The sequence below is a fragment of the Polyodon spathula genome, chromosome 6 (genome assembly GCF_017654505.1).
Source record: "Polyodon spathula isolate WHYD16114869_AA chromosome 6, ASM1765450v1, whole genome shotgun sequence".
NCBI lineage: Eukaryota > Metazoa > Chordata > Actinopteri > Acipenseriformes > Polyodontidae > Polyodon > Polyodon spathula.
In genome coordinates this window covers 36,971,518-36,996,235 of record NC_054539.1, presented here as the reverse complement: position 1 = coordinate 36,996,235, position 24,718 = coordinate 36,971,518, and the positions used below count along the sequence as shown (strand labels likewise).

The 24,718-nt window shown below is 40.5% G+C and overlaps 1 protein-coding gene across 1 annotated transcript in view; it reads left to right on the top strand.

Annotated features, from left to right (window-relative positions):
- galnt2 (UDP-N-acetyl-alpha-D-galactosamine:polypeptide N-acetylgalactosaminyltransferase 2) overlaps positions 1–24,718 on the top strand; it is a 157,783-nt gene that overhangs the window by 85,337 nt on the left and 47,728 nt on the right. The window contains exons 4-9 of the mRNA XM_041252811.1: positions 14,996–15,094; positions 15,189–15,256; positions 15,346–15,411; positions 17,250–17,371; positions 19,442–19,529; positions 24,138–24,225. Coding sequence (XP_041108745.1) covers positions 14,996–15,094; positions 15,189–15,256; positions 15,346–15,411; positions 17,250–17,371; positions 19,442–19,529; positions 24,138–24,225 — 531 coding nt within the window. The remainder of the gene's footprint in view (positions 1–14,995; positions 15,095–15,188; positions 15,257–15,345; positions 15,412–17,249; positions 17,372–19,441; positions 19,530–24,137; positions 24,226–24,718) is intronic.

Here is a 24,718-nt window from a genome sequence, read left to right as displayed (position 1 = left end):
CTTAATTGATGTCCGGAGAGCCCTGGTTTTCTACATTGATAGAACTCTTGATATCAGACCATCAAGACAATTGTTTATTTGTTTTGGTTCTCAGTCCCAGTGCAAACCTGGCTCCAAGCAAACAATTTCCAATTGGATCATATTCTGCAGTGAGTTACAGCCTCGATAAGAAATGCCGGGAGCTATCAAAGCCCACTTAGTCAGCTCAGTAGCTACTGGGCTAGTACATGGACAAAATTCAAATCTGTCCCAGTACAGGACATTTGCAATGCTGCAACCTGTTCTTTTTCTTGGCTTTCTTTTTGCTCACTGTTATCTGTGGCTTCCTCTACTACTATCTAACCAACCTCTGGTTTATATCGTTTGGTATGGTTAACTCTGTGAGTAACTCGTTACATAAACACATTGCTATAATCTGGTTACACATTTCAGTAACTTGTAACTGCAATGGTTCCTTTTTCAGACAGGTGACTAAATGTTGTAGTGCATTACATTTTATGTGAAAAAAAAGTAGTTACAAGTAAAAAAAAAAAAAAAAAAAAAGTACTATGGCTAATGCATAAACAGGAAAATCAGATGACAAACAGGACAAGTCAAACCATGCATGTCACACAAACTTTTTATATCATCTTGCTAGAAAATGTCATCATAAGAGAGAACGAGTGGGTTCGATACCTAGATCTCAGAATGTTTCCGACCAAACTGAGAAAAATGATATCTCAGATGTAAACTGTGCTTGGTTAGTAACACTGTTTAACTGTAACTAGTTGCATTTTTTCTTGTAACTGTAATGGATTACTTTTTAAAAGTAACTTCCACAACACTGTTAATACAGTAACTGAATGTTTTGGCTTACTTGCATTTGTATATACTTAACAATAAAAGAGTAGTTGAATATTAATCTAAATTTTTAAAGAATATTTGGTCATTTTTTTCATCCCACCATTAGTTAATACAGAGTAATGTACTGTGTGTCAAAACCATTTGTTTTTGGCCACCTTCTATTTTTCACTATTGTATAGGCTTCCCAAGAGTAATTTTTCCCAAATAAGAGGAATATAATTATTATTATTAGGCTTCCAAGCCAAAGGCTGGGAAGCCTAGTTATTGTTAAGATTATTATTTTTTTCTTCCCAAAACTTTAAACTGACGCTGCTTCAAGGCTGTGTGCCTGATCAGGTTCTGACTTGGCGGGTAACAAGCTGGATACATTGACTGTCAGATGCTGAAAATATTTTGCTCCTTGCAATTGGCGCCGTGACGCATTTTTCGATAAAACCTTTCAAAATCTTCTTCTTGGGAACCGGTGATGCGATTGATCTGACACTTGGCATATATCATCAGCATCCAAACCCGCATCAAGTTTGTGAAGCAAAAGTTTCTGCGATCAATTTTAATGTCAAATGGCTGCCACAAATCTTATCGAAACGCTCCCTTAACAACAAACTGCTGCTATTTGAACACCGTTTGACCAACAAACTCCAAACTTGGTAGTTATTCATCAAAATGGTTATGTTTTATTAAATAAGATGGCCGCCAGATGTATGTTTCTAACTAGAAACTTCACAAGCATCATCCTTGACACTGTAGCAATACAACTGACTTTTAAGAAACTCGTGTTAAACAAGATGGCTGCCTGATGCATTTTTGAAAAAAAAAACTTTCAAAATCTTCTTCTGTGGAACAGTTGAAGTTGCTGATTTTAAACTTGGGACATTGAGAATTAAACACGCTTAGACGGTTACTGATACTGCGGCTTGGGAGCCGTAAAACTGCCTGGCAGTTCAAGTTATTATTATTATTCTTTCTGCTCCAATTCCATTCCTTGCTCTTAAAGGAAATGGGAGGGAAAATGTTACACTTCTAATTGTAAAGTAGTGTCAACAATTTAGTGCGTTAAATCAAGTACCCCGCGTAGAGTTTGTTTGTTTGTGTTTTTTTTTTTTTAACTAATTACTGGAGTGAATCTCAATGTATTAAAAAAAAAAAAAAAAACCTTCTAAAACTTAGAGTTATAAATACCAGCTGGGGCCATGGTAGGCTAACTGGTTCCAAACTTAATGTATTCAAGGCTACACAGTTCACTTTCCAACGATTACACTTATAGATCAATTAATAGCCAACAGGTGCGTTTTGTGGGGAACTCTTTATGTAACAATTGTGCAGAATTTCTTACCCACCATTATGAAGCCGTACAGCACTCCTTGTTATAAGGTGGCCCTTTATACCAAGGAACTGGTTATAATATGTCATGACTTCCATTTGCCCCATAATGTCCATACTGTTATTACATTACAGCAGTCTCTTGACACAGGGTTGGTACCGACAGACTGGAAAATTGCAAACGTAATACCGATCCACAAAAAGGGAAACAAAACTGAACCAGGTAACTACAGACCAATAAGCCTGACTTTATTATATGAAAACTATAATAAGATCCAAAATGTAAAATTACCTATGTGGTAACAGTATCCTGGGAGACAGTCAACATGGTTTTAGGAAAGGGAGATCGTTTCTAACTAACCTGCTTGATTTTTTTGAGGATGTAACATCAATAATGGAAAATTGCAAAGCATATGACATGGTTTATTTAGATTTCCAGAAAGCTTTTGACAAAGTCCCGCACAAAAGATTAATTCTCAAACTGAACGTAGTAGGGATTAAAGGAAACACATGTACATGGATTAGGGAGTGGTTAACATGTAGAAAACAGAAAGTACTGATTAGAGGAGAAACCTCAGAATGGAGTGTGGTAACCAGTGGAGTACCACAGCAGTATTAGGTCCTCTGCTATTCCTAATCTACATTAATGATTTCGATTCTGGTATAGTAAGCAAACTTGTTAAATTTGCAGACGACACAAAAATAGGAGGAGTGGCAAACACTGTTGCAGCAGCAAAAGGTCATTCAAAATGTTCTGGACAAGATTCAGAACTGGGCAGACACATGGCAAATGACATTTAATAGAGAAAGGTGTAAGGTACTGCATGCAGGAAATAAAAATGTACATTATAAATATCATATGGGAGATACTGAAATTGGAGAAGGAATCTATGAAAAAGACCTAGGAGTTTTTGTTGACTCAGAAATGTCTTCATCTAGACAATGTGGGGAAGCTATAAAAAAGGCCAACAAGATGCTTGGATACATTGTGAAAAGTGTTGAATTTAAATCAAGGGAAGTAATGTTAAAACTGTACAATGCATTAGTAAGACCTCATCTTGAATATTGTGTTCAGTTCTGGTCACCTCGCTATAAAAAAGATATTGCTGCTTTAGAAAGAGTGCAAAGAAGAGCGACCAGAATTATTCCGGGTTTAAAAGGCATGACATATGCAGACAGGCTAAAAGAATTGAATCTGTTCAGTCTTGAACAAAGAAGACTACGTGGCGACCTAATTCAAGCATTCAAAATTCTAAAAGGTATTGACAGTGTCGACCCAAGGGACTTTTTCAGCCTGAAAAAAGAAACAAGGACCAGGGGTCACAAATGGAGATTAGACAAAGGGGCATTCAGAACAGAAAATAGGAGGCACTTTTTTACACAGAGAATCGTGAGGGTCTGGAATCAACTCCCCAGTAATGTTATTGAAGCTGACACCCTGGGATCCTTCAAGAAGCTGCTTGATGAGATTCTGGGATCAATAAGCTACTAACAACCAAATGAGCAAGATGGGCCGAATGGCCTCCTCTCGTTTGTAAACTTTCTTATGTTCTTATTAAATTGTATTATCGTTATAAGGTGGATCATAAATTGTCTCATTTATGGTTCTGAACTACAGATATACAAAAGGGGGAACACTGTATATGTAGAGGATAATGAATGACCGTTGATTCGCTGCAGGAGGATGTTACAGTAAAAAGGGGGGTGAGTAGTTTTATATAAGGAAATCCTCCTAAGGAGTACTGACAGTGAAAGTAACCACTGCATTTCCCGATTTTAGAAAATAGCTTTTCAAAATCTCCATTTTAAGTCTGTTTTGTCTGAAGCCCACCACACACAGCCTGACTCAGGCCTTCTTGACTCATCTCACAGATTCTGCGATCAGTTTTGGTTTGACGTCACAATTGAGTTTTTCCCGACTAGGAGTCTTGCACTTCTAAGACTGAATTAGACTGACCACACCTAGATCCTGGTGATATACTATGTATGCAAATTTAATCAGTACTGCCCTGTACACATTTTTTTATTAACTTAGCCAATCATAGTGACCCTCACATTACGCATGGCATCGTATGCTGATTTAGACGGCGGAATCCGCACCGTGAGGCAACCAAAAGAAGCTCTTGGCCTATTTAGCTGTTGGCCATTTACACAAGCTCATCTTCACAATCTTTTGTCCAGTATTCTGCCATCTTGTATGACAAGTCACATGACAACCATGTCAATTAAAGCTGCTTCACCATTGGTTGACACCCTGTATGACTAATCAGTCTCAGTCAGTCTTGGACGGCAACTGGCGTACACAGACAGACTGATCACATCCAAATGAAACTGTAACTGAAAAAGATTCAACATGTTCACTCTTCAAATCTGAAGACTTCCCGACTGAAATCTGGATAATCCTGGTTTTAAGGGCTGTGTGTGGCGGGCTTTAGGTGTAGTAAAAGCCTACAACTTTTTCTTTGTTTTGGGGATTATACAGTTCTTCTTGGAGAGGCGGTAAAGTGCTAATTGTGACAGTTAGGAATGGTTAATACCCAGTAGAGACCCTGACCATTAAACGGTGGAATAAAATGTATGTAACTTTTCATGTTTAATTATTTTTATGAGGAAGAACATATTTAAAGACTAAGTAGCAGGGTTTCGAAAAATATAAAGTTCTTCATCCCTAGGAGTTAATACAACTGCTTAAATAATGTACCTTTTCTTTTGATTGGTATCTTTTTGATAGTAGTTTATAAGAAAACAATAGCACACAACAGGGTGTTCAAACATGGTCTGGTATGAGGGGAAGCTCAATACTCTTAAACAACCTGTCTGCAGGTTTTGGACCTTATTTGAACACCTTGGAGTGTGTTATTGCACTTATAAAATGGCACCCCACCCCTCCCAAGATGAATAAGTTGTCAGTTACAAGCTGTACTACCTAAAATGGTGACATATCATGCAGGTTGAAACACTTTCTAGACAATGAAATTGCTCCCTTGATTGGTGTAACACAAAAAGTTAATCTATACTGAGATGGTGACCTACAGTACTTTTTTCAAGGAACTTACATTATGCTTAAAATATCCTGAGAACCACTTATCGAATGCAATGAAATGTAATATACATTGACGTTCATGGTGACCTATTTAAGAGTGAGCTTGCTTATAAACTATTCAAGGGATTATAGTCTATATTTTGTGGATGGTCATTCAAAATACTGAATCATAAATTCTGAAGTAAACTCAATAAACAGTGTGAAGCATACAAACGTATTGCCTAATCAGTGATGTGTAGACGAATGTCATGGTACACTAACTTTTCCTAGTATGGACATCTGTAATTTAGTGATTTATATGTGGCTTTGGGGTGGCACGGTGGCATAGGGGTAGAGCTACTGCCTCACAGCACCAGGGTCCTGGGTTTGATTCCAGCCTAGGGGTCTGTCTGCGTGGAGTTTGCTTGTTCTCCCCCTGTTCATGTGGGTTTTCTCTGGGTACTCCGGTTTCCTCCCACAGTCCAAAGACATACTGTTCAGGTTGATTGGTCACTCTAAATTGCCTTGTGTGTGTGGTGACCTGCATCCCGTCCAGGATGTAGTCCTGTCTTGCGCCCTGTTTCTGCCAGGTTAGGCTCCGGCTCACTGCAACCCTATAAAGGATTAAGCGGTTAATGATAGTGGATGGATATGTGGCTGGGAGGAGGTGGGAGGTGATTTATTTCTTGTTTAATTCACTCGTACAATATGTGGTCCTGGTCTGGTGTGGTATCCCAATTGGAATGTGGGATAATAATTTGAAAGAACATTGGTGGGAGCATGTGACAAGGTAGCTGAGTGGATACAGGTGCAGAGGTGATGCCATGCAGGAATGAAACAGACAGAGACTGTAATCCGGTTTGGAAAGGGGTATTTTATTTGTAATTCCAGGTCTGGTGACTAGTAACAATAATAAACAAACAATAATAAATCAGATGTGTCTGCCCCACAATAATATACACACGGTCACCAGACCTGGGTGCGTGCAGTAGTGTTCGTGGTGGGTGATACAGTTTATTTAGTGACAATTGTGCAGTTCTGTTCCGATTTTAGTGCTGGCTCTTGGCGACAGCTCTGGAATCGTGTTAGCCATTTAGTGTAACAAACAAGACAATTATTTGCACAGACATATAAAGAAACACTCGCAAACTGCTGCACATTTTTAAGTCTAGATAACTTCACACATATATATTTTTTTATAATTTTATACAGTAGTTGCTTTGTGTTGAAATGTTTCTGTTTCAGCAAAGGTTAATTATAGAGCTAGCAAAGTGAGACAGTGAGTTGTTTGTAATTATTAGTACTTGTATCCACAATTTCAGTTAATGTTCAATGTAACTCCTTAATGCACACTCCCAAGTGAACATTTGAAGAAAATGTAGAAAGGAATAGAACAACAATTTTTGAGATGCTAGAATATAGCAGTATTGAAGTGTATTCAATGCTGCTTCCGAAAAGTTTGTAATTTATATACTAATCCTATATACTATGTATTAGCAGTTTTGAAAAAGCCCCCAGTACTGTAAACCAGAGGACGTGATGTAAACAGCCTGTGTCCTTGAAATGTGTAATTTCAATTAGTAGCACAATCCAATCCTGTTTACTTGTAGTGAACCCCCCCCCCCCCCAAGAGCTTTTAACTCTGGCTGGCATTCATCTCACAAAACCACCAACACAGTCGTCACTAACCCCTTATTTATTCTTCAAACTATGGTTTGTGTTTTGGTGACTTTCTTACTTAAAATAAAAACAAATTAAGAAATATTTTGACCAGTGATGTGGGCTTTTTAAACTTGATTTGAGTCTGGAGAATGGAATGATGAAATGACTGGCTTGTAACTATTTACAATAAAAAACACTTTAAAACATTTTATATTCTGGGCTAAAACTACACTGTAAAACAAACCATGTCAAGTGGACAAATGTCTCTGCAAAATTTGATTTTTCAAATTAATTATTGGTGTGATTAACAAATAAATAAAAAGTGTGTTTGTTCTGGTGGGGGAAAAGGACACTTTGCATTAGCTGCCCCCATTGTCTGGTTTCAACAAATCAAAGGTGCTTGTGACCAGGGGATTCAACATTCTACTAGTTACAGGAAATAGAGAATCAATGAAACTATCATCCTGAGTTACTATTGGATATAGATACATAGATGCAAAATGAGTGAAATGAATGTTTTAGGATTTTATTATTGAACACTGGCAAAAGACATCGACTCATTATAGTTAGGGGTCTACTTAAATTGCAGAGAATTTACATAATTTCCGCAGGTAGGTTATGGAAAAAAATTAGAATTTCGTGGTCCTGTTTAAACATTAAATAATAAGTAGATAATATTTCAGACCACAGTAAAAGCCTAAAAATAATGGTACTTGCTTCCTTACTAAAACAGAGTGCTGTCATTTGTTAAAGGCAAGCATGCAACTTCAGTTACTGCCGACATTCTCTGTCTGGTGTGGCCTTGCCCATACATTGCGACTGCACGATCTGCATCCACTCAATTTGTTGGAAGTGTAAGGCAAAGCTTTGCCAAGTTATACAGATGCGGAAATTGATTAGAAACGGTCCCAAAACTCGGTTACCCAAGGGCATCTGGCATTGTTTAATAAAGGCCTATATGCAGCACGTTCATTGTCATGTTATTTGTCCCATCCAGGAATTTATTTTATTAGTACCAAGTCAAAACAAAGAAAGCATGCCTATTCAGCTCTAAAATTCTAACTATGTCTAAGAAGTAAGCAGCAGGTTGTTTGAAGCAAGGTGGCTGTGCTAGATCATACCTGAATTACTGATTTCACTTAGATACAACCAACAGGAATACTTTTTGTGTGCGCTTACTTTCAAGTTTTTGTTTTCTGAAAGCTGTTTGTTTTATGTTCTGTTTAGCAGCCTCTGTAGTAGCCTTTTGTTTAATGTGTGATTATGGAGTTACATAGCCTGCATGTAGTTTCTATGGGAAAATATACTTTTTTTGCTTTGTCCATTTTTTGGCATTTTACCACCAATGCTGAAAACTAGTAGATTTTAGCAACCTAAATCTAAGTAGGAATGTAGCACTGACTTTGTCCCACCTCCTGTACAGGTCACAGAAAAGGCAGTACACACGCACTGATAGGCTGATTTTAAAACATTGTTGTAATGTGAACAGTAAAGAAGAAAGTTAATCGCTTTGGAGTATTTTTTTAATGTTATATGTCTAACCCCCATTTCAAACTGATGCTCCAGCGCCGTGCCGAACTGAATTAAAGCACAATTATGTACCCATTAAGTACATGAGTTGAGCAGCGTCTGAAACAATTAAGTACACCTTGGCACTCTTTCGACGCTAGCGAACCTTCCTGTGCGGCTCCAAGCACTTCTGGTGTGCCTTTTGTACGGCACTTCAGCAGCGAACTGTACATAATGTTAATGCAGGCAAATGATATGCTAAAGAGTATTGTGTGTCCCGCAATGCTACACTGATCACCTGTTACCACCAGAATCAATTATGGCAGCGCCCACCGTGGAGCAACCAGTCTGAGTCTCACACTTCTAATTAAGCATTTCATGAAGACATTTCTTGTCGCCACCTCTTTCTCTCTTGAAGAATCTTCCAAATAATGATTCGCTGTGTGGTATCACATGAATCCATATCTAACTAGCTAGAGTGAACATGGAATGCTATGTGATAGAGTGGGTAAATGTTTTCATTGGTACAATTGCACAATATCGATAACAAATGTAAACAAACATATACACTCACTCACTACTTGGTTTTGTCATTACTCACTATGCTGCATTGTGGGAGATTACTTTGGAATATGCACAGTGCACTCCAGTTCTCCAGAATGAAATCAATTGGTTCATGGAATATAATAAAGTGCGGCTCTAATGCATATTTCTTCTCAATTCAGTTTGGCACGCTGCTGGAGCATCAGTTTGAAACAGGGGTAAGGTACTTTTAAAATATATATATATATAAAACCAAACACACACTTAGTGTACAAAACAGTACTAACACCTTCCTAATATTGAGTTGCACCCCCTTTTGCCCTCAGAACAGCCTCAGTTTGTCGGGGCTTGGACTCTACAAGGTGTCGAAAGCGTTCCACAGGGATGCTGGCCCATTTTGACTCCAATGCTTCCCACAGTTTTGTCAAGTTGGCTGGTAGTGGATCTCTACTCCAAATAGCTCGTTCCATCTCATCCCACAGATGCTCAATTAGATTGAGATTTGGTGACTGGGCAGGCCACTGCAGTAAGCTGAATTCACTATCATGTTTGTGGAACCATTTTTCGACAATCCTAGTCTTGTGGCATTATCCTGCTGAAAAAATCCATTAGCAGATGGATACACTGCTGCCATGAGGGGGTGCACCTGATTGGCAATGATGTTCAGATATCCTGTGGCATTCAAACATTGCTCCACTTTTATCAAGGGGCCCAATGTGTGCCATGAAAACACACTCCACACAATCACACCACCACCACCACCAGTCTGCAATGTTGGCACACGGCATGATGGATGCATGTACTCATGTGGTTTTCTCCCATCAGTGTGAAACAGCAGGAACCAGGATTCATCAGACCAGGCAATGTTTTTCATACCCTCCGGTGTTTTTGTTCTTTAGCCCACTGCAACCACAGTTTCTTGTGTTTTGCTGAAAGAAGTGAAACTTTGTTAGGTCGTCAGCTGCCATACCCCATTTATGTCAAGGTACGCCGAGTTGTGCATTCTTTTATGGGTGTTTTGGCACCATTGTTGTACTGGACTGTCAGTTGACTAACTATAGCCCGTCCCTGTTGCTCTGCACAATTCGTGTCCGCCTCCTTTGGCCTCTTTCATCAATGAGCCGTTTTTGACCACTGGCCTGCCGTTGGCTGGGTGTCCTTTGGGTGGTGGACCATCCTTGATACACACAGGAAACTGCTGAGTGTGAAAAACCCAGCAGCGTTGCAGTTCTTGACACACTCAAACTGGCGCGCCTGGCACCTACTACCATACCCCGTTCAAAGGCACTTAAATCTTTTGTCTTGCCTATTTACCCTCTGAATAGTACACATACACAATCCATGTTTCAATTGTGTCAAGGCTTAAAAATCATCCTTTAACCTGTCTCTGCTTCATCTACACTAATTGAAGTGGATTTAACAGGTTACATCAATAAGGGATCATAGCTTTCACCTGGATTCACCTAGTCAGTCTATTTCATGGAAAGAGCAGGTGTTCCTAATGTTTTGTACACTCAGTGTGTGTGTGTGTGTGTGTGTGTGTGTGTGTATATATATTGTGACAGGATAGCCAAAGTGAGGAGAGAGACGGAAAGTGCAGCAAATAAAATACTTTTAATTAAATAATAATTACCAAACAAAAAGGCACAATGGCCAAATAAACAGAACTAACACAAAACACTGTTAGCAATACATTCTAAACACAAAATACACACTCTCTCACACAGGTTCTCTCTCATTCACTCACTCTCACTCTCACACACACACACACACACACACACACACACACACACACACACACACACACACACACACACACACACACACACACACACACACACACACACACACAGGTCTTCTCACTCTTACAAACTCTCACCAACTAACACTCCTAACCACCCCCTTTTATACAGGTGCTGCAGCTATTGGGCAATTCACACCTCATCAGCTGCAATGCCTTTCACACATTCCTCACACAAATTAATTCACTCAGATCCACACAGCAGACTCACATCCACTCTGAACACCACAAAATAGTCACGCTGCACCCTGTCACAATAATATATAATTTTTGTTTTCAAGATTTTCTTCAGCATTATTGCTCAGTGATTATCAACCTACCTATTAAAGAACTACTTCATTGACACTTCAGTAAAAAAGCAGGCATTCCAGGTTTCCCAGGATGCTTGGAACACATTAACGTAATCTGGCAACAAATTCAATCAGCAAAAAAGGAGAGGAATGAGCTCCATGTGACATTCCTGGATTTGGCTAATGCATATGGTTCAGTGCCACATGATCTTCTTTAGGCAGCATTTGATTTTTTCAGCGTACCGATGACAATAACACATTTAGTGAAAGCCTACTTTAGAGATTTGTAATTTAGTTTTTCAACTTCAGAATTCAACACTACATGGCAATGTTTAGAAGTTGGAATAATGGCAGGATGTACCATTTCTCCACTGGCTTGGTACAACGGGGATCTAAAGGATAAAGTTTGTGTGGGAGAAGTTAGACAACAAGCAGTGGAAAGGTTGAAGAGCATAGACAGCAGCACTTTACCGGACAAACTGAAACTCTGGTGCTTTCAGTTTGGTCTACTGCCAAGACTGCTGTGGCCACTGATTTGTGTACGAGGTTTCCTTGACAACAGTTGAAGCTGGAAGTTTTAATCAGTTCATACGTTAGGAAATGGTTGGGAGTTCCATGCTGCCTCAGCAGAGTGGGATTTTTTGGTAAAGGAATACTGCAGCTACCAATCTCTGCTCTAACCGAGGAGTTTAAGTGCGCCAAAGTCCGACTGGAAACGACATTAGTAGATTCACGCAACAAGTGCATAACGGAGGCAGCACCTGTGTTGAAAACTGGAAGAAAGTGGGCGGCAAAGAAAGCTGTGGAAGATGCTAAGGCTGTCCTTTGAATCTGGTGATATTATGGGGCAAGTACAGCGTGGAAGAGGGGGTCTTGGTTTCAGTTCAGCTCCTCCTACATGGCACAAAGCAACGCTAGCTCAACGGAGGAAGCGGGTAGTCAATGAGGTGCAAAAGCAGGAGAGGATGAGGTGTGTAAAGGCTATTTCCCAGACCAAGCAGATGGGAGAGTGTGGAATAATGCAAGATCGGCTGGCAAGACCTATGGGCAATGGAACAGAGCAGGCTCCGTTTCCTCGTCAGATCAACATACGATGTTTTCCCACCACCACAGAACCTAAACCTCTGGGTGGGTGAGGATCCCTCATGTCCTTTGTGTTCATCACCTGCAACATTAAGGCACATTTTGACAGGATGTAAGGTGGGGCTTAGCCAAGGATGGTTTACTTGGTGCCACTACCAGGTGCTGCGATGTTTGGCCTTCGCATTGGAAGACAAGCGTAACCTGACCAATAAGTTGCCACTAGTTCCATCAAAGCATTACACACACAAAAAAAGGTATTCCTCAGTCCAGGAGAGCAACCACCAAGAAAAAGTGTTAAAGCCAAGCCTCGCCCAGGACAACTGGAAGCTGCTAGAGCTGCTGTTGGTCAACGGCTTACTTTTCCACCTGAGATTGCCACCACTAACCTTCGACCAGACATTGTCTTGTGGTCTGGATCAGCACACTTTGTTCATGTGGTAGAGTTAACAGTGCCATGGGAAGATGCTGTGGATGAGGCGTATGAGAGGAAGAAACTTTGGTATGCTCAACTAGCTGCTGAAGCAGAAGAGCGAGGATGGAGAGTCCGAGTTTACCCAGTGGAGGTGGGTTGTCAAGGATTTGTGGCACAATTCTCAGGGGTGTCGGGTTCAGTGGCCAAGAGTTGCATCGCACAGTGAAGAACTTATCTGAAGCAGCAGAAAGGAGCAGCAATTGGCTGTGGTTGAGATGGAAAGATTCTGGCTGGGAATCTCAAGCACAATAGAAGAAAACAATGCATCGCAGCCGTTGTGTGTGCTGATGCGCTAGGGAGGCAAACTAAGCTGATCCCTGGAGTCAGCATTACACTTCAGCCATCAACACGAGGCAGATCATCAGATGGAAAGTAACACAAATGGATGGAGGTGCAGATGGATCATATTATTTTACTGTAAAGCTATGTCTTAGTTGGTGCTTATCTTGGTGAGAGCTGAATTCAAGTCAGCATGAAGTTTTAACATCTACTCTGATGTAATGGAAATCATAATTTATGTATAATATATTTTTTGTTATTTATTTTCTTTTTTTAAATTAACAAGTACAATGCACACCGGATGACGAATGAATAAAAAAAAGCCTATCTACAGAATTAAGATGCATGTTTAAGATTGCTTGCAGTGTGCAGTAGTTAATTTAAATTACTAGTCCAGTATGCATTGGCCTCTAAAGTGGTGAATTTTGCAGTGATCCCTCAATTTCATGATTATCGCAAAATCTCAGATGAGGTAGATCCCTAATTATAATACTCAGAGTAAATTATTAGAAAATATCCCACCTTGTAGTAATTACATTTTTTATTAAAAAAGCAAGCAAAACAGAAACAAAATACAGTCTTTATTTGTCCAAACAAGCCACGGATTAGTGCCATTTGTGTGCTACTGTTCTACCAAAACTCCTATGCACCTAAGCATTTGAGCAGTATGATTATTGGAAGTCCAGTGGTAAGGTTGTCAGAAACTTGCTGCAGCACATACAGCAAGATCTCTTCTTTAGAGATAACATTCGTCTCAGTTCAAAGCCTGTCAGAGGCAGCGTCGTAACCAGAGCTGACATTCTATCAAGGTCAAACCTCAGTTTCAAGCTTATAGACTGCTTGGTATTGACTATTCAACCTCCAAATCTATGTTACATGGCAAACCAACAGAGAAAATTAAGGAATCTGTTGTACTTTACCAGAATTTTTACATAAGCATCAGCTTTGATGATGCAATAAAACAACCAAGGACATAGCCTTGGTGTCCTCATAGCTAGTTATGGCCATGGTCAAAGGCTAAAGTTGGTCTGCTCTGTGGTGGTTTTCACAGCTGTTGATGATTTGTATGCTGATATCCATTTAACCTGCTGCCTTGTGAGATGATATTCATTATGGATATTTTATAATACAGGAGAAGAAATGATATAAAAGCTTGATCTTAGTGATATGAAAACAGATGTGCAGCATTGTCACTTCATAGTAAAACAGGAAATAGTAAAGGAACACACTTCAGCTTTTATACATGTTATACTTTGTTTTCAAAATCAACTTGGAAAATGTTCAGTGATATGGAAATGCAGTCAAAATGTTTTTTTTTGCAGTAGGAGCTACAGGTAAACACTCGCTAGCAAGAAGTGCTGCATGAACTGCTTTGAATATTCTATTGATCATTGCTTCAGTTATTCAGATATTCCTGTGTGTTAGATAATGGAACACTTCACAGCTTGACAACTAAAAGGTAACATATATTAACAGCTCTAAGTACCTCGGCAAGTTGCCATAGAGATTTGCCAATGCCATGTAAAATGGTGGCCATTTCGGCCATTGTACAAACAAAAATAAAATAATAGTGAAATGTTATTGGTTATTAGCATAATTAAACTTTAAAATAACGAAAAATGTACAGAATTTCACAAAAACAGTTAATTTTCTAGACCTGTATTGCCTTATATTAGACAGTTCAATGACACTAATTTGAAAGAAACACATGTTTCAGCAAACCTGTATTTTCATTTTAGAACATGGTACTGCTGTAGGTTAAATAAATCTGTTTGCAAGCCATGCTTTTAGACTGTCTTGGACTTCCTGGGTCATTTCACCTGCAGGATGAAACTGTCCCCACCCCCTTCATTGCCGCCTTTCCAATAAATAACCAATCAGATGCTTCCTCTATTGACTGATATCCTTTCAGCTAGTAACATGCTTTGACCAACAAGGTTCTTCTAGGGTGAAATGACCAAGAAAGTAAAGCAGTAACAGACTTCCTGGAAGGCAAGGGAACCAATCTCTGATTGTCTTTAACCAGATATGTTTTAAAATTAATACATGTTTGCCGTAACATGTATTTATTTAAAAACAGCCCATATGAGATCTATGTTGCTAATGTAAAATGAGTAACGTTTATGGAATTGTCTTGTTTGGCTTAATTACTGTTCTTTTTTCTCTTACAGTTGTCGACATAAACTGTGGCAGACTGATTTACCAGCAACCAGCGTTGTCATCACCTTCCACAACGAGGCTCGATCTGCTTTGCTGCGTACTATTGTCAGGTATCAATATAAATGTTCACTGTGTGTCTATAATAAATACACTGTCTAAAGCATATTGCATCTAACAGTTGTCTATTTTTTACTTTTTTCCTAGTGTTCTTAAGAAAAGCCCAGCGCATCTTATCAAAGAAATTATATTAGTTGATGATTACAGTGACAACGGTTAGTTTAGAAGCACTTTCTTCATTTTAAATACATTATTTGGATAAGGTTGAGTGATTGTAATATGTGTTTGTTGTATTATTTTGCAGCTGAAGATGGCGCTTTGTTGGCAAAGATAGAAAAAGTGCGGATACTCAGAAATGATCGACGAGAAGGTAAGTTGAAATATTCGATCTGAGGCTAGGCATGAAATGTTTGAGTCTGAATCAAATGCACTCAGTGTTCTGCATGCTGAAGTATACTTTATAAATTCTACGAATGTGTTTACACAAAATGGATAATGTCATTCCCCTGTTAGCATGCAACAGTGGTTATATTTTAAATGACTTTTGGCACCAGAATTGAATGTTCTTTTTCTAGATTCGTGATATCACCATAACGCCATCATACTATAATTTTCTATATTTTGGAATGCATGTTCTTGTTGTGGAAAGCCTGGACAAGGTAGACCACTATTAACTTCGTTCCATGCGTCAAAATGCGTCAAATTGGAGGGACAATTTATTTGTTTTTACATATAAATACTTACATTTACATAGAAATTACAAGCACACATTAAATTGTTTGACTAAAAACCTATAAGTACATACACATTCTGAATGAGAAGTTTCTGTAGTATCATTCCAGAATCTTTGTCATGGTAACAGCCTTTTTAATTCAGTGTGCATTCAGTTATTCTTACGCTCTTATGCTGTGTGCTACCTAAAATATTAGCATTGTCCCTCCTTAGTAACACCCACTGGTGTGGCACTTAGAAGTTTGTTGTAAACTCTTGTCAAAATAAAAGGACAGAGTCAAGGTTATTTTCTTTTCTTCAGGAATAATAGTGCGGTGTGTTACTTCCCCTTTTTGATGTAAATGTAGCCAGTGGTAGTTACTGAACACTGAGCACCAGTACATGTCTATTAGTCACACTGGCTGTGTTTACAACAAATAAACAGGGATAAGAGATGTCCATACACCTGGTCGTGTCATAGTATTATAATTTGTTTCTGAAAGGAATTAAATGCTTTCAGTGCTTTTAAATAATCACACCATTTATTTGTTTTCAAATATGTCATCATATTCATTTATTTAATATCCTATTATATACGTTTTGTGTAATTCTGTACTGTTTCTGTGTATATTATTATTTGCCAACATTGCTTTTTGAAAGACTGATTGGTAGAAATGAGGTGGGGAAGCATATTGCCACTGCTCAGGGCATCACTGCTCAGTGCATCTGTGAAATGGTGGGGAATTCACTGACACCAGAGACAGAAAGTTGAAGTTCTCAACACCACTTGGGTGCCTGATTTATTGTTTACCACAAGGTGCCACTGTGGTACTGCTTCTACCAATGATGGTCACCTTTGGTGCACATACAAGTGCCAGAAATATTAATCCAAAATAGAACGTACAAAGGAAAACACTTATAATAAACTACTGAATAAAAATAAAGGTGCTGCACTCTGCAGCGTTACCCCGACCTTCGCTATCCACATGGCCTGGGTCTCCATCCTACACTCCCTTGTTCCCTCAACCTGCTACGCTGGCTCGTTTTCCATCTTAGAGGGGCAGGTCTGAAGGAAAAACAACATTATTTTATAGGCCCAGCAATCCCGCCAAGGCCTGCTTCCCAGCCACTCAGAGAGAGGGAAGCCAACACACCCTCTTCCCCACCTCTCCGGGTCATCGCCATGACCGACAGGCAGATCTTACGGGGCTGCTACCCTCTTCCTGTAGCACTATGCATACGTCAGGCAGTCAGTACAGATCTCCCCTGTTACAGCATCACATATGGATTTTAGTACATAGCACATTGCCATATGATTCCCCATCTCACTTCACCACAATCAGCATTGAGGAGACTTTTCAGAAGCCATTTTTAAATCTGGTTGGCCTCCATTTGGTTTCTTTACCTACAATGTTGCATTGCTCAGCAGCTCTCTTTAAAATAACCCTTTTATATGTTTATCTATCTGACTGTAATAAACTTTGTTCTTTCTGATAGGTTTGATGCGATCTCGCGTGAGGGGTGCAGATGCTGCCGTAGCTAAGGTGTTAACATTCCTTGACAGCCACTGTGAATGCAATGAACACTGGTTGGAGCCACTGCTAGAGAGGGTAGCAGAGGTCAGCAACTGTTATTTCTCTTGGCTTTGAAACACTCCTCCCACATCTACTAGTATAGTGACATCACAAGATTCCAAGCTATTAAATGGCAGTTTAAATCTCATCATTAAGTCTGTGGTCATAGAGGCCACAGTTTAACCCTTTACTACAATTGAATTTCAGGCAATTGGAGAACATGCCTCTTAATTGTAGACCCCACAGGACACAGTGTGTGTACAAACAACTTTAAACAAAACAAAAAAAAAACCCAAATATATATAAATAATCCAGGACTGGCAATGGAACATGCAACAAGCAATGTGCTTGGTCAAGCAAGGTTCCAGCTGACTGCATATTGGATGGATATGGACAGCTGGAGGCTTGTCACATATTCAAAATCATTGCGCTGCCTCATAAAATTTAAAGTATCGGACTGTAGCCATCTTGCTTTTACAATTACAGATGTACAGCTGTAACTGTGAAACTGAGTGACTAATTACCTGCAAAAAACCAAAAAGTAATAGGCAGACATGCTGATTTGGAAGAACAACTAAATGAACTGGAAGATTGCAAAAAAAAAGGTGTCTTTATACTCAGTCACCCCAACTTTGTCACTTAAAATAATGTATTTTTAGAGGTTTGTGAATCCACTCCTCTCAGACACATACCTTGAAAAATGACTGAAATCCGAGACGTCGTTGTGTTTCTTTTTATTACTCCCATCTATTCTGCTCAAACAGTGTGTGTCTGCACTGTCAGTGACAAGAAAAAAAGAACTCGGTGTCATCTCAACCATGCGCCCTGGAGTATCTTTTCAGTGTTTGACCTTGATTATAAATGCAATTAGGCCCTTCAAAACCTTCTGAAACCTGCTGAATAATGTTACGTTAACATATTGAATTACATACTGCTTTGTAGTTTTCCATATGCTTCACGGAAAAATTGACAAATTGATAAATTTGACATTTTGAAATCTAATGTGAAATACTGTACTGCTATTATGGCTTCTGGTAGATTTTTGTGATATAATTGTGTAATTTCTTTGATTACATGATGTTAAGTAAAATATCTAAATTATGTTCATATAGTTTTTATTTGTCTCAATCTTAGAATTCTAAATGATGCAAAACTTTTGGCCATAGCTGTATTTTGCCAATTTGTGTATTCACATATAATCTTCCAAAGCTTTAGGAAGGTATGTCACTATGCAAATAGGAGGATGACACATTTTAAATATGAGTCTCCTGATCTGCTCTGTTACAACACTAGAACAAAGGTTAGATCTTGGATTCCTGTCATGTATTCAGGTGAAAATAAGATAGCAGGAAGTTTAGCAGGAAGTAAAAATAAGATAGAAAGCTTTGTTGAGGTAGGTCAACAGAACAGAATTTCAACTGTACTGTTTAAACATGAACCTACCCATTCCTCAAACAGAGATGTTCATTTTTTTGTTTTTTAATCCAAAGGGGCTAGGTGACACAGTATGTAAACTAACTAGTCTCTAATGCCTTTTACCTCTAGTGACCTGGGTTATAATCCAGAACAGGCCACAAGTTTTGTGGCTTCAGTTTAGGCAATAGTACTCTGTGGTCCCCAACCTACAATTGTCAATCTGTTCCGCGCAGTGAGCTATGATAACCATTGCCATTGTCCCTCAACTCTCATGAGCACTTCATTCAAATGCACAAAAAAATGCCACAACATTAATTATTAATTTTGCGATTTACTTTCAGTATCACAGGCAATCCTTACGATGTGTGCAGGATAGAACATGAGTGTAAATCTTGGGGGCTGTTATGTTTATGAGAAGTAATTGATTGTGCTTTTTATAGTCTTAACAGTATTACACAGTGTGTCTGGCTTTAGATGTGCTTATTTGTTTGAAAGAAATGTATATTAGAATAGCCCATGGATTCTCATTTCAGGTGTGCATCCCTAAAGCTGGATTGGATGGAGACACAATGAGGTCAAGTGGGTGAGCTGGGATGTGAGCCATCTCATGAGCTCCCAGTCCTCTGCTCCATCCATCAGTCTATGCTGCAATGTCTATTATAACAGCAGTTATTCATTTACTTTCATCTCCTTTTCCAGGATAAAACGAGAGTTGTATCTCCTATCATCGATGTTATAAATATGGATAATTTCCAGTATGTAGGTGCCTCAGCAGACCTAAAAGGGGGTATGTAATTCAAAATTCAAATAACTTGATTTTTTATTAGACATAAAGGACTTCTGGAAAAAGTCAGTTGTTTGTAGTTCACACAAAACTTCTATAATCTTTATAGTTTATGGACAGCCATTCCATGTCCCATAGAAAATGTTTTATGAGCCCATATTTGAGCCCCTCCTCACGACCTACTGTATTACTGGTATAGAGGTAAAACTACCTCTTTAAAGTCACAGGTTTTCCTGATTTTGTGTTATATTTTTTTTTTAACACAACAGCATCTCCTAAAGGCAGGGTGATTGAAGCATTTCTGAACTCACCCCCATTATCTATCATTTTTATAGTTTAGTGTTTGGGTTTACTAATCTAATCTCAATGCTGAAACTAATGCCACTTTCCCATCTGCCACCTGATCTAATTTAAATACGATTAAAAAGGGGTGCTTTTCATTTCCATCTGCTGCAAATTAAAACAAGTTGAACAGTTAATCGGTCAGACATTAGAATTGCAGCCTGGCAGAAATCGGTCTAAGTAGCTTAGATATACAAAGTGTAAAACTGATTTTCATCCAAACTTTGGCACCAAGTTTTCTTGCCATGCAGGGCTGTCTGTTTAATGTGTGTAGTACAGATAAAGTTCACCAGCTTTACACAGTCACTAATTATTAGCATTCACTTGAAATAGAAGCTTGTGAGCTGTTTTCCTTTTTTTTTAATCCTAGTATTATTTTTGAAATTATTTTTTTGCAGCAATAAATTCCCAGGAAATTTTATATAAAATAAAATACTAAAGACGTGATCTGTCTTGTGGTGACCATGGTGCTTCGGTACCCCGGTTCACACGGTGACCTCAGTGTACATAGGCACCTCGGTGTGCGTGGTACTCAGCCCCAAGTGTGCACACGGTGCCCTTGGTGATAGGTACCTTGGTGCACTTGGTACCACAGTACACAAGATCTCCCGGTGCCCCTGGTGCACATGGTGCTTAGCTACCTGTCTGGAAGTGGAGCACGCCACTCTGGCATTGGGGGACGAGACCTTCTGTCAGGTCTGCACAGCCTTTCAGCCTCGTACCCTGCGTAAAGAGACTTGAAAGAGCATCCAGGTTCCCCCACATCTTGCCCAATAGGGCCAAGCTGTCAGCAACCCTGGGAGCCCCAGTATCCACAATCCTCCAGCTGTCACAGAGCCCCTCTGTGGCCCATGCCAGTGCAGCTGCTCTTCCTCTCCAGAGCAAGGCACAAGGTGAGTCAAGTGCTCACGCCAGGTGAGGCACATCATGGACCTAAAGGCCCAGATGGCCCAGGTCTTGAAGCTTTAGGCCAGGCAGCAGGCCCCTAACTCTGCTCTGGTCGTGGCACCCGCACTAGACACAGCCCCTCCTCTCCCTATGTAGATGCAGGGTGAGCCAGAACCAGTGCTGGAGATAGCTGAGGAAGACGAGGACGCTGTTTCATTGACACCATCGTGGGATGGTGATTTCCTCACTGAGGAAAGGGACACGACGGGCCTCACCTCCGAGATATCCTCGGATGCTGGCTTGCCCCAACTCTGAAATTCAACCTTTGCACTCGTAGAGAGAGCTTCAGCCTTCTTGTGCATTCCCTGGAAGGCAGCGGCTGAACTGCACTGGTCTGTATTTAGGATGCAGGCTGTGGCTAAATGCCCTTAGCCTTTCCTTGTGTTCCCTGACTTCCTTGAGGAGGTGCGAACATCCTGGGAAAACCCAGCCTCAGCTCCTAGTGTGCTGAAACAGGCTTCTCCGCTAGCCTCCTTGGAGAATGCAGAGAAGCTAGGCCTGGCGGGCTTCCCCCCTGTGGACTCCACCATCGGGGCCTAAGGCTCCGCCTGTGGGTAGCTTATCCAAGGACCTTGCTTACCCTAATCTGCAATGCAGGGTCACAGAGGTCCACTTAAAGAGAGTTTATGTGGCAGGTGCACAAGCCACTCGCCTTGCCAATACAGTGAGCCTGCTGACGACTTAACTGGATGATATGATCCAGTCGTCACCGCTCCCAAAGCCACTAGCATCTGAGTTACACTTAGTGACCAACTCTCTGCTCCAGGTCTCCGGGTTCCAAGGGCAAGCCCTGGGCTGGAACCTGGCCAGTCTCATTGTGGCCCGCAGACAGCTCTGGGTGTCCCAGGCAAGGGTCCCTAATGCTGATAAGTCATCGCTCCTAGTTGCGCCCGATTTCACCAGGCAATACTTTCGGTCCAGCAATGGAGGAGATACTCCAACGCTCCCACTGAGAATGTGAGGCATCAAGGCAGATGGCTGCTATTCTTCCTCCATAAGCACCCCAGCACATGCTCCCTCTTTACGTGCCCCGGCGCACAGTAGGTTGAGCCGTTGGAAATCAGCTAGGACACAGAAGGTGACATGCATGATCCCGGTGCCCACAGCTCTTGTGGGTGACCTGAGGCATCGTCTACGTCTGCAGCGGCAGCAGGCAACCGAGCCTTCCTGCAGGGACATGAAAACTCAGGATGTAGACCCTCCACTTCTCTCTACCCCAGCTGCAGTACTGGCACACTATCACCTCAGACATAAGAACATAAGAAAGTTTACAAATGAGAGGAGGCCACTGGCCTATCTTGTTCATTTGGTTATTAATAGCTTATTGATCCTAGAATCTCATCAAGCAGCTTCTTCAAGGATCCCAGGGTGTCAGCTTCAACAACATTACTGGGGAGTTGGTTCCAGACCCTCACAATTCTCTGTATAAAAAGGTGCCTCCAATTTTCTGTTCTGAATGCCCCTTTGTCTAATCTCAGTTTGTGACTCCTGGTCCTTGTTTCTTTTTTCAGGTCGAAAAAGTCCCTTGGGTTGACAATTTCAATACCTTTTAGAATTTTGAATGGTTGAATCAGGTCGCCATGTAGTCTTCTTTGTTCAAGAATTTGTTCAATTCTTTTAACATACGACATGCCTTTTAAACCCAGAATAATTCTGGTCGCTCTTCCTTTTTGTAGTGAGGTGACCAGAACTGATCACAATATTAAGATGAGGTCTTACTAATGCATTGTACAGTTTTAACATTACTTCCCTTGATTTAAATTCAACACTTTTCACAATATATCCGAGCATCTTGTTGGCCTTTTTTATAGCTTCCCCACATTGTCTAGATGAAGACATTTCTGAGTCAACATAAACTCCTAGGTCTTTTTCGTAGATTCCTTTCACCCCATCTCAGACCTGAGTCACCTCAATGCATTCTTGAAGGAGAGGAGATTCTAAATGCTGACTCACTGTCACATCCTCCAGTCAGTCTGGCTGACTGGTTTACCGCAGTGGACTTACGGGACACATATTTTCACGTTCCCATTCATCCAGTGCATATGCAATACCTTTGCTTCGCCTTCCAGGGAAGTGTGTATGAGTTTTCAGTGCTTCCATCTGGCCTCTTTTTCAGATGCCAGCCTGGCCCTTTTGCTCCTGCAAGTGATCAAGGTGTTGAACTACCTAGACGATTGGTTGATATGTTCCCAGTCGCGGGAGGGGCAGATATAGAGGATTGCCTCTCCCTGTTTCATCAGGGATCGAGAGTTACCCTGGTGTGTTTCCAGAGACTACTGGGTCTAATGGCCCCAGCCACATTGGCCATGGAGCTCAGCCTACTCTGTATGTGCCTGCTCAAAGCATGGCTCAACACCTTCCAGCTACACCTGAAATTCGACAGATCCCATGCGTGTTTGGTAGCCCTGCGTTGGCGGAGACAGGCCTCCCACCGCTGCTAAGGTGAGCATCTAGAAGTAGTGGTGATTTGTCAGGTGGTGATGACAGATACCTCCAACATGGGTTGGGGTGCAGTGTGGGTGGGCAGAGGAGTCAGTGGGCCCCTGGATGTCCCTGCACATAAACATTCTGCAACTGCGGGGGGTTCACCTCGCTCTCCAGCACTTTCTCCCAGTGCTCCAAGGGAGACATGAATTAGTCCGGATGGACAACACATCAGTAGTAGCATATGTCAACCACCAGGGTGGACTGAGGTCCCTGGGGTTATATTGCGTAGCCTAATCAACCACTAACCAGCCAAGTGGCTTTGGTTGCTTGCGCAGCCTCGAGGCAAAAAGAGAACGAGCATTCTGCGCAGTGACTGTTTGATCCCTCGGGACGCGGGACCAGGGACCTCACTCCGCAAAAAGGCCTATAGGCAGCTTTGACATAAAATGCTCAGAATACCTACCAAAGGCAGACAATATCCCAAAAGTATCGTTTTGGTGGTCGTCTTCTCTTTCAGGAAACCAGGGTTACATCCGTAATGTTTCCTATTACTCTATGTCATCAGAGAGTGGGTTGAAACAGTGAGGGAATATTCAAATTGGGTATGAAATAAGAACATGTTTGTTTCTATATATTTAAATTGCCATTAGCTTCTTGTTGGGTCCTTGATTTGATGCTTTACAGCAGGGGTAGGTGACCTGGGCCTGGAGGGCTATTCTATTACAGATTAATGGGAATTTCAGTGATTAACAGAGAGCAAAAACCAAGGCTTTAAAAACATTTTTTCTTTCATACCCATTAGCATAACAGCATCATCACAGAATGTGTATTTGACAGCTCTTGCTAATTACTGTCACTATATAGCTGATGCAAGGATTTTTTTTTGTCTGGTAGGGTTTGACTGGAACCTTGTGTTTAAATGGGATTACATGACTCCTGAACAAAGAAGAGTGCGTCAGGGAAATCCAATTGCACCAATAAAGTAAGCAGTCCTGAATGTTCTGTTACCTGCAAGACATATAGAAAAAGGACCCAGCATCATATTCAAAGCCATTGGTACCTAAACTTCTCATGTTACTAAAGTCTTCTAACTATGTGGCTTAAGCTGTAGTCATAGAACAGGCATTTCAAGTGCCAAGGTGTCAAATGATTCTGAGCAGCATTAGGGTACCTAATTAGAGCAAAAGCCTGTTCAAGTAAAAGTACTGTATCCTGTGTCATAGACCTCTTAACAGCATCACTACATTAATTTCTATATTGTATTTGTCTTCCTTAAATTGTAACATTTAAATAAAAGGGCTGAAGAAATGTACTTTTATTTAAAAATAATAAAACTATAAGGCAGGTAAACTGTACCTCCGTTACAACCCATCAGTCATTATTTTTTTCACTGGACATACCCAGCACTTACTGGGTTTTGTCTCATCAGAAGATATTTATCACTTGGAACAAAACTAGAGGGGGTTACACCCCCC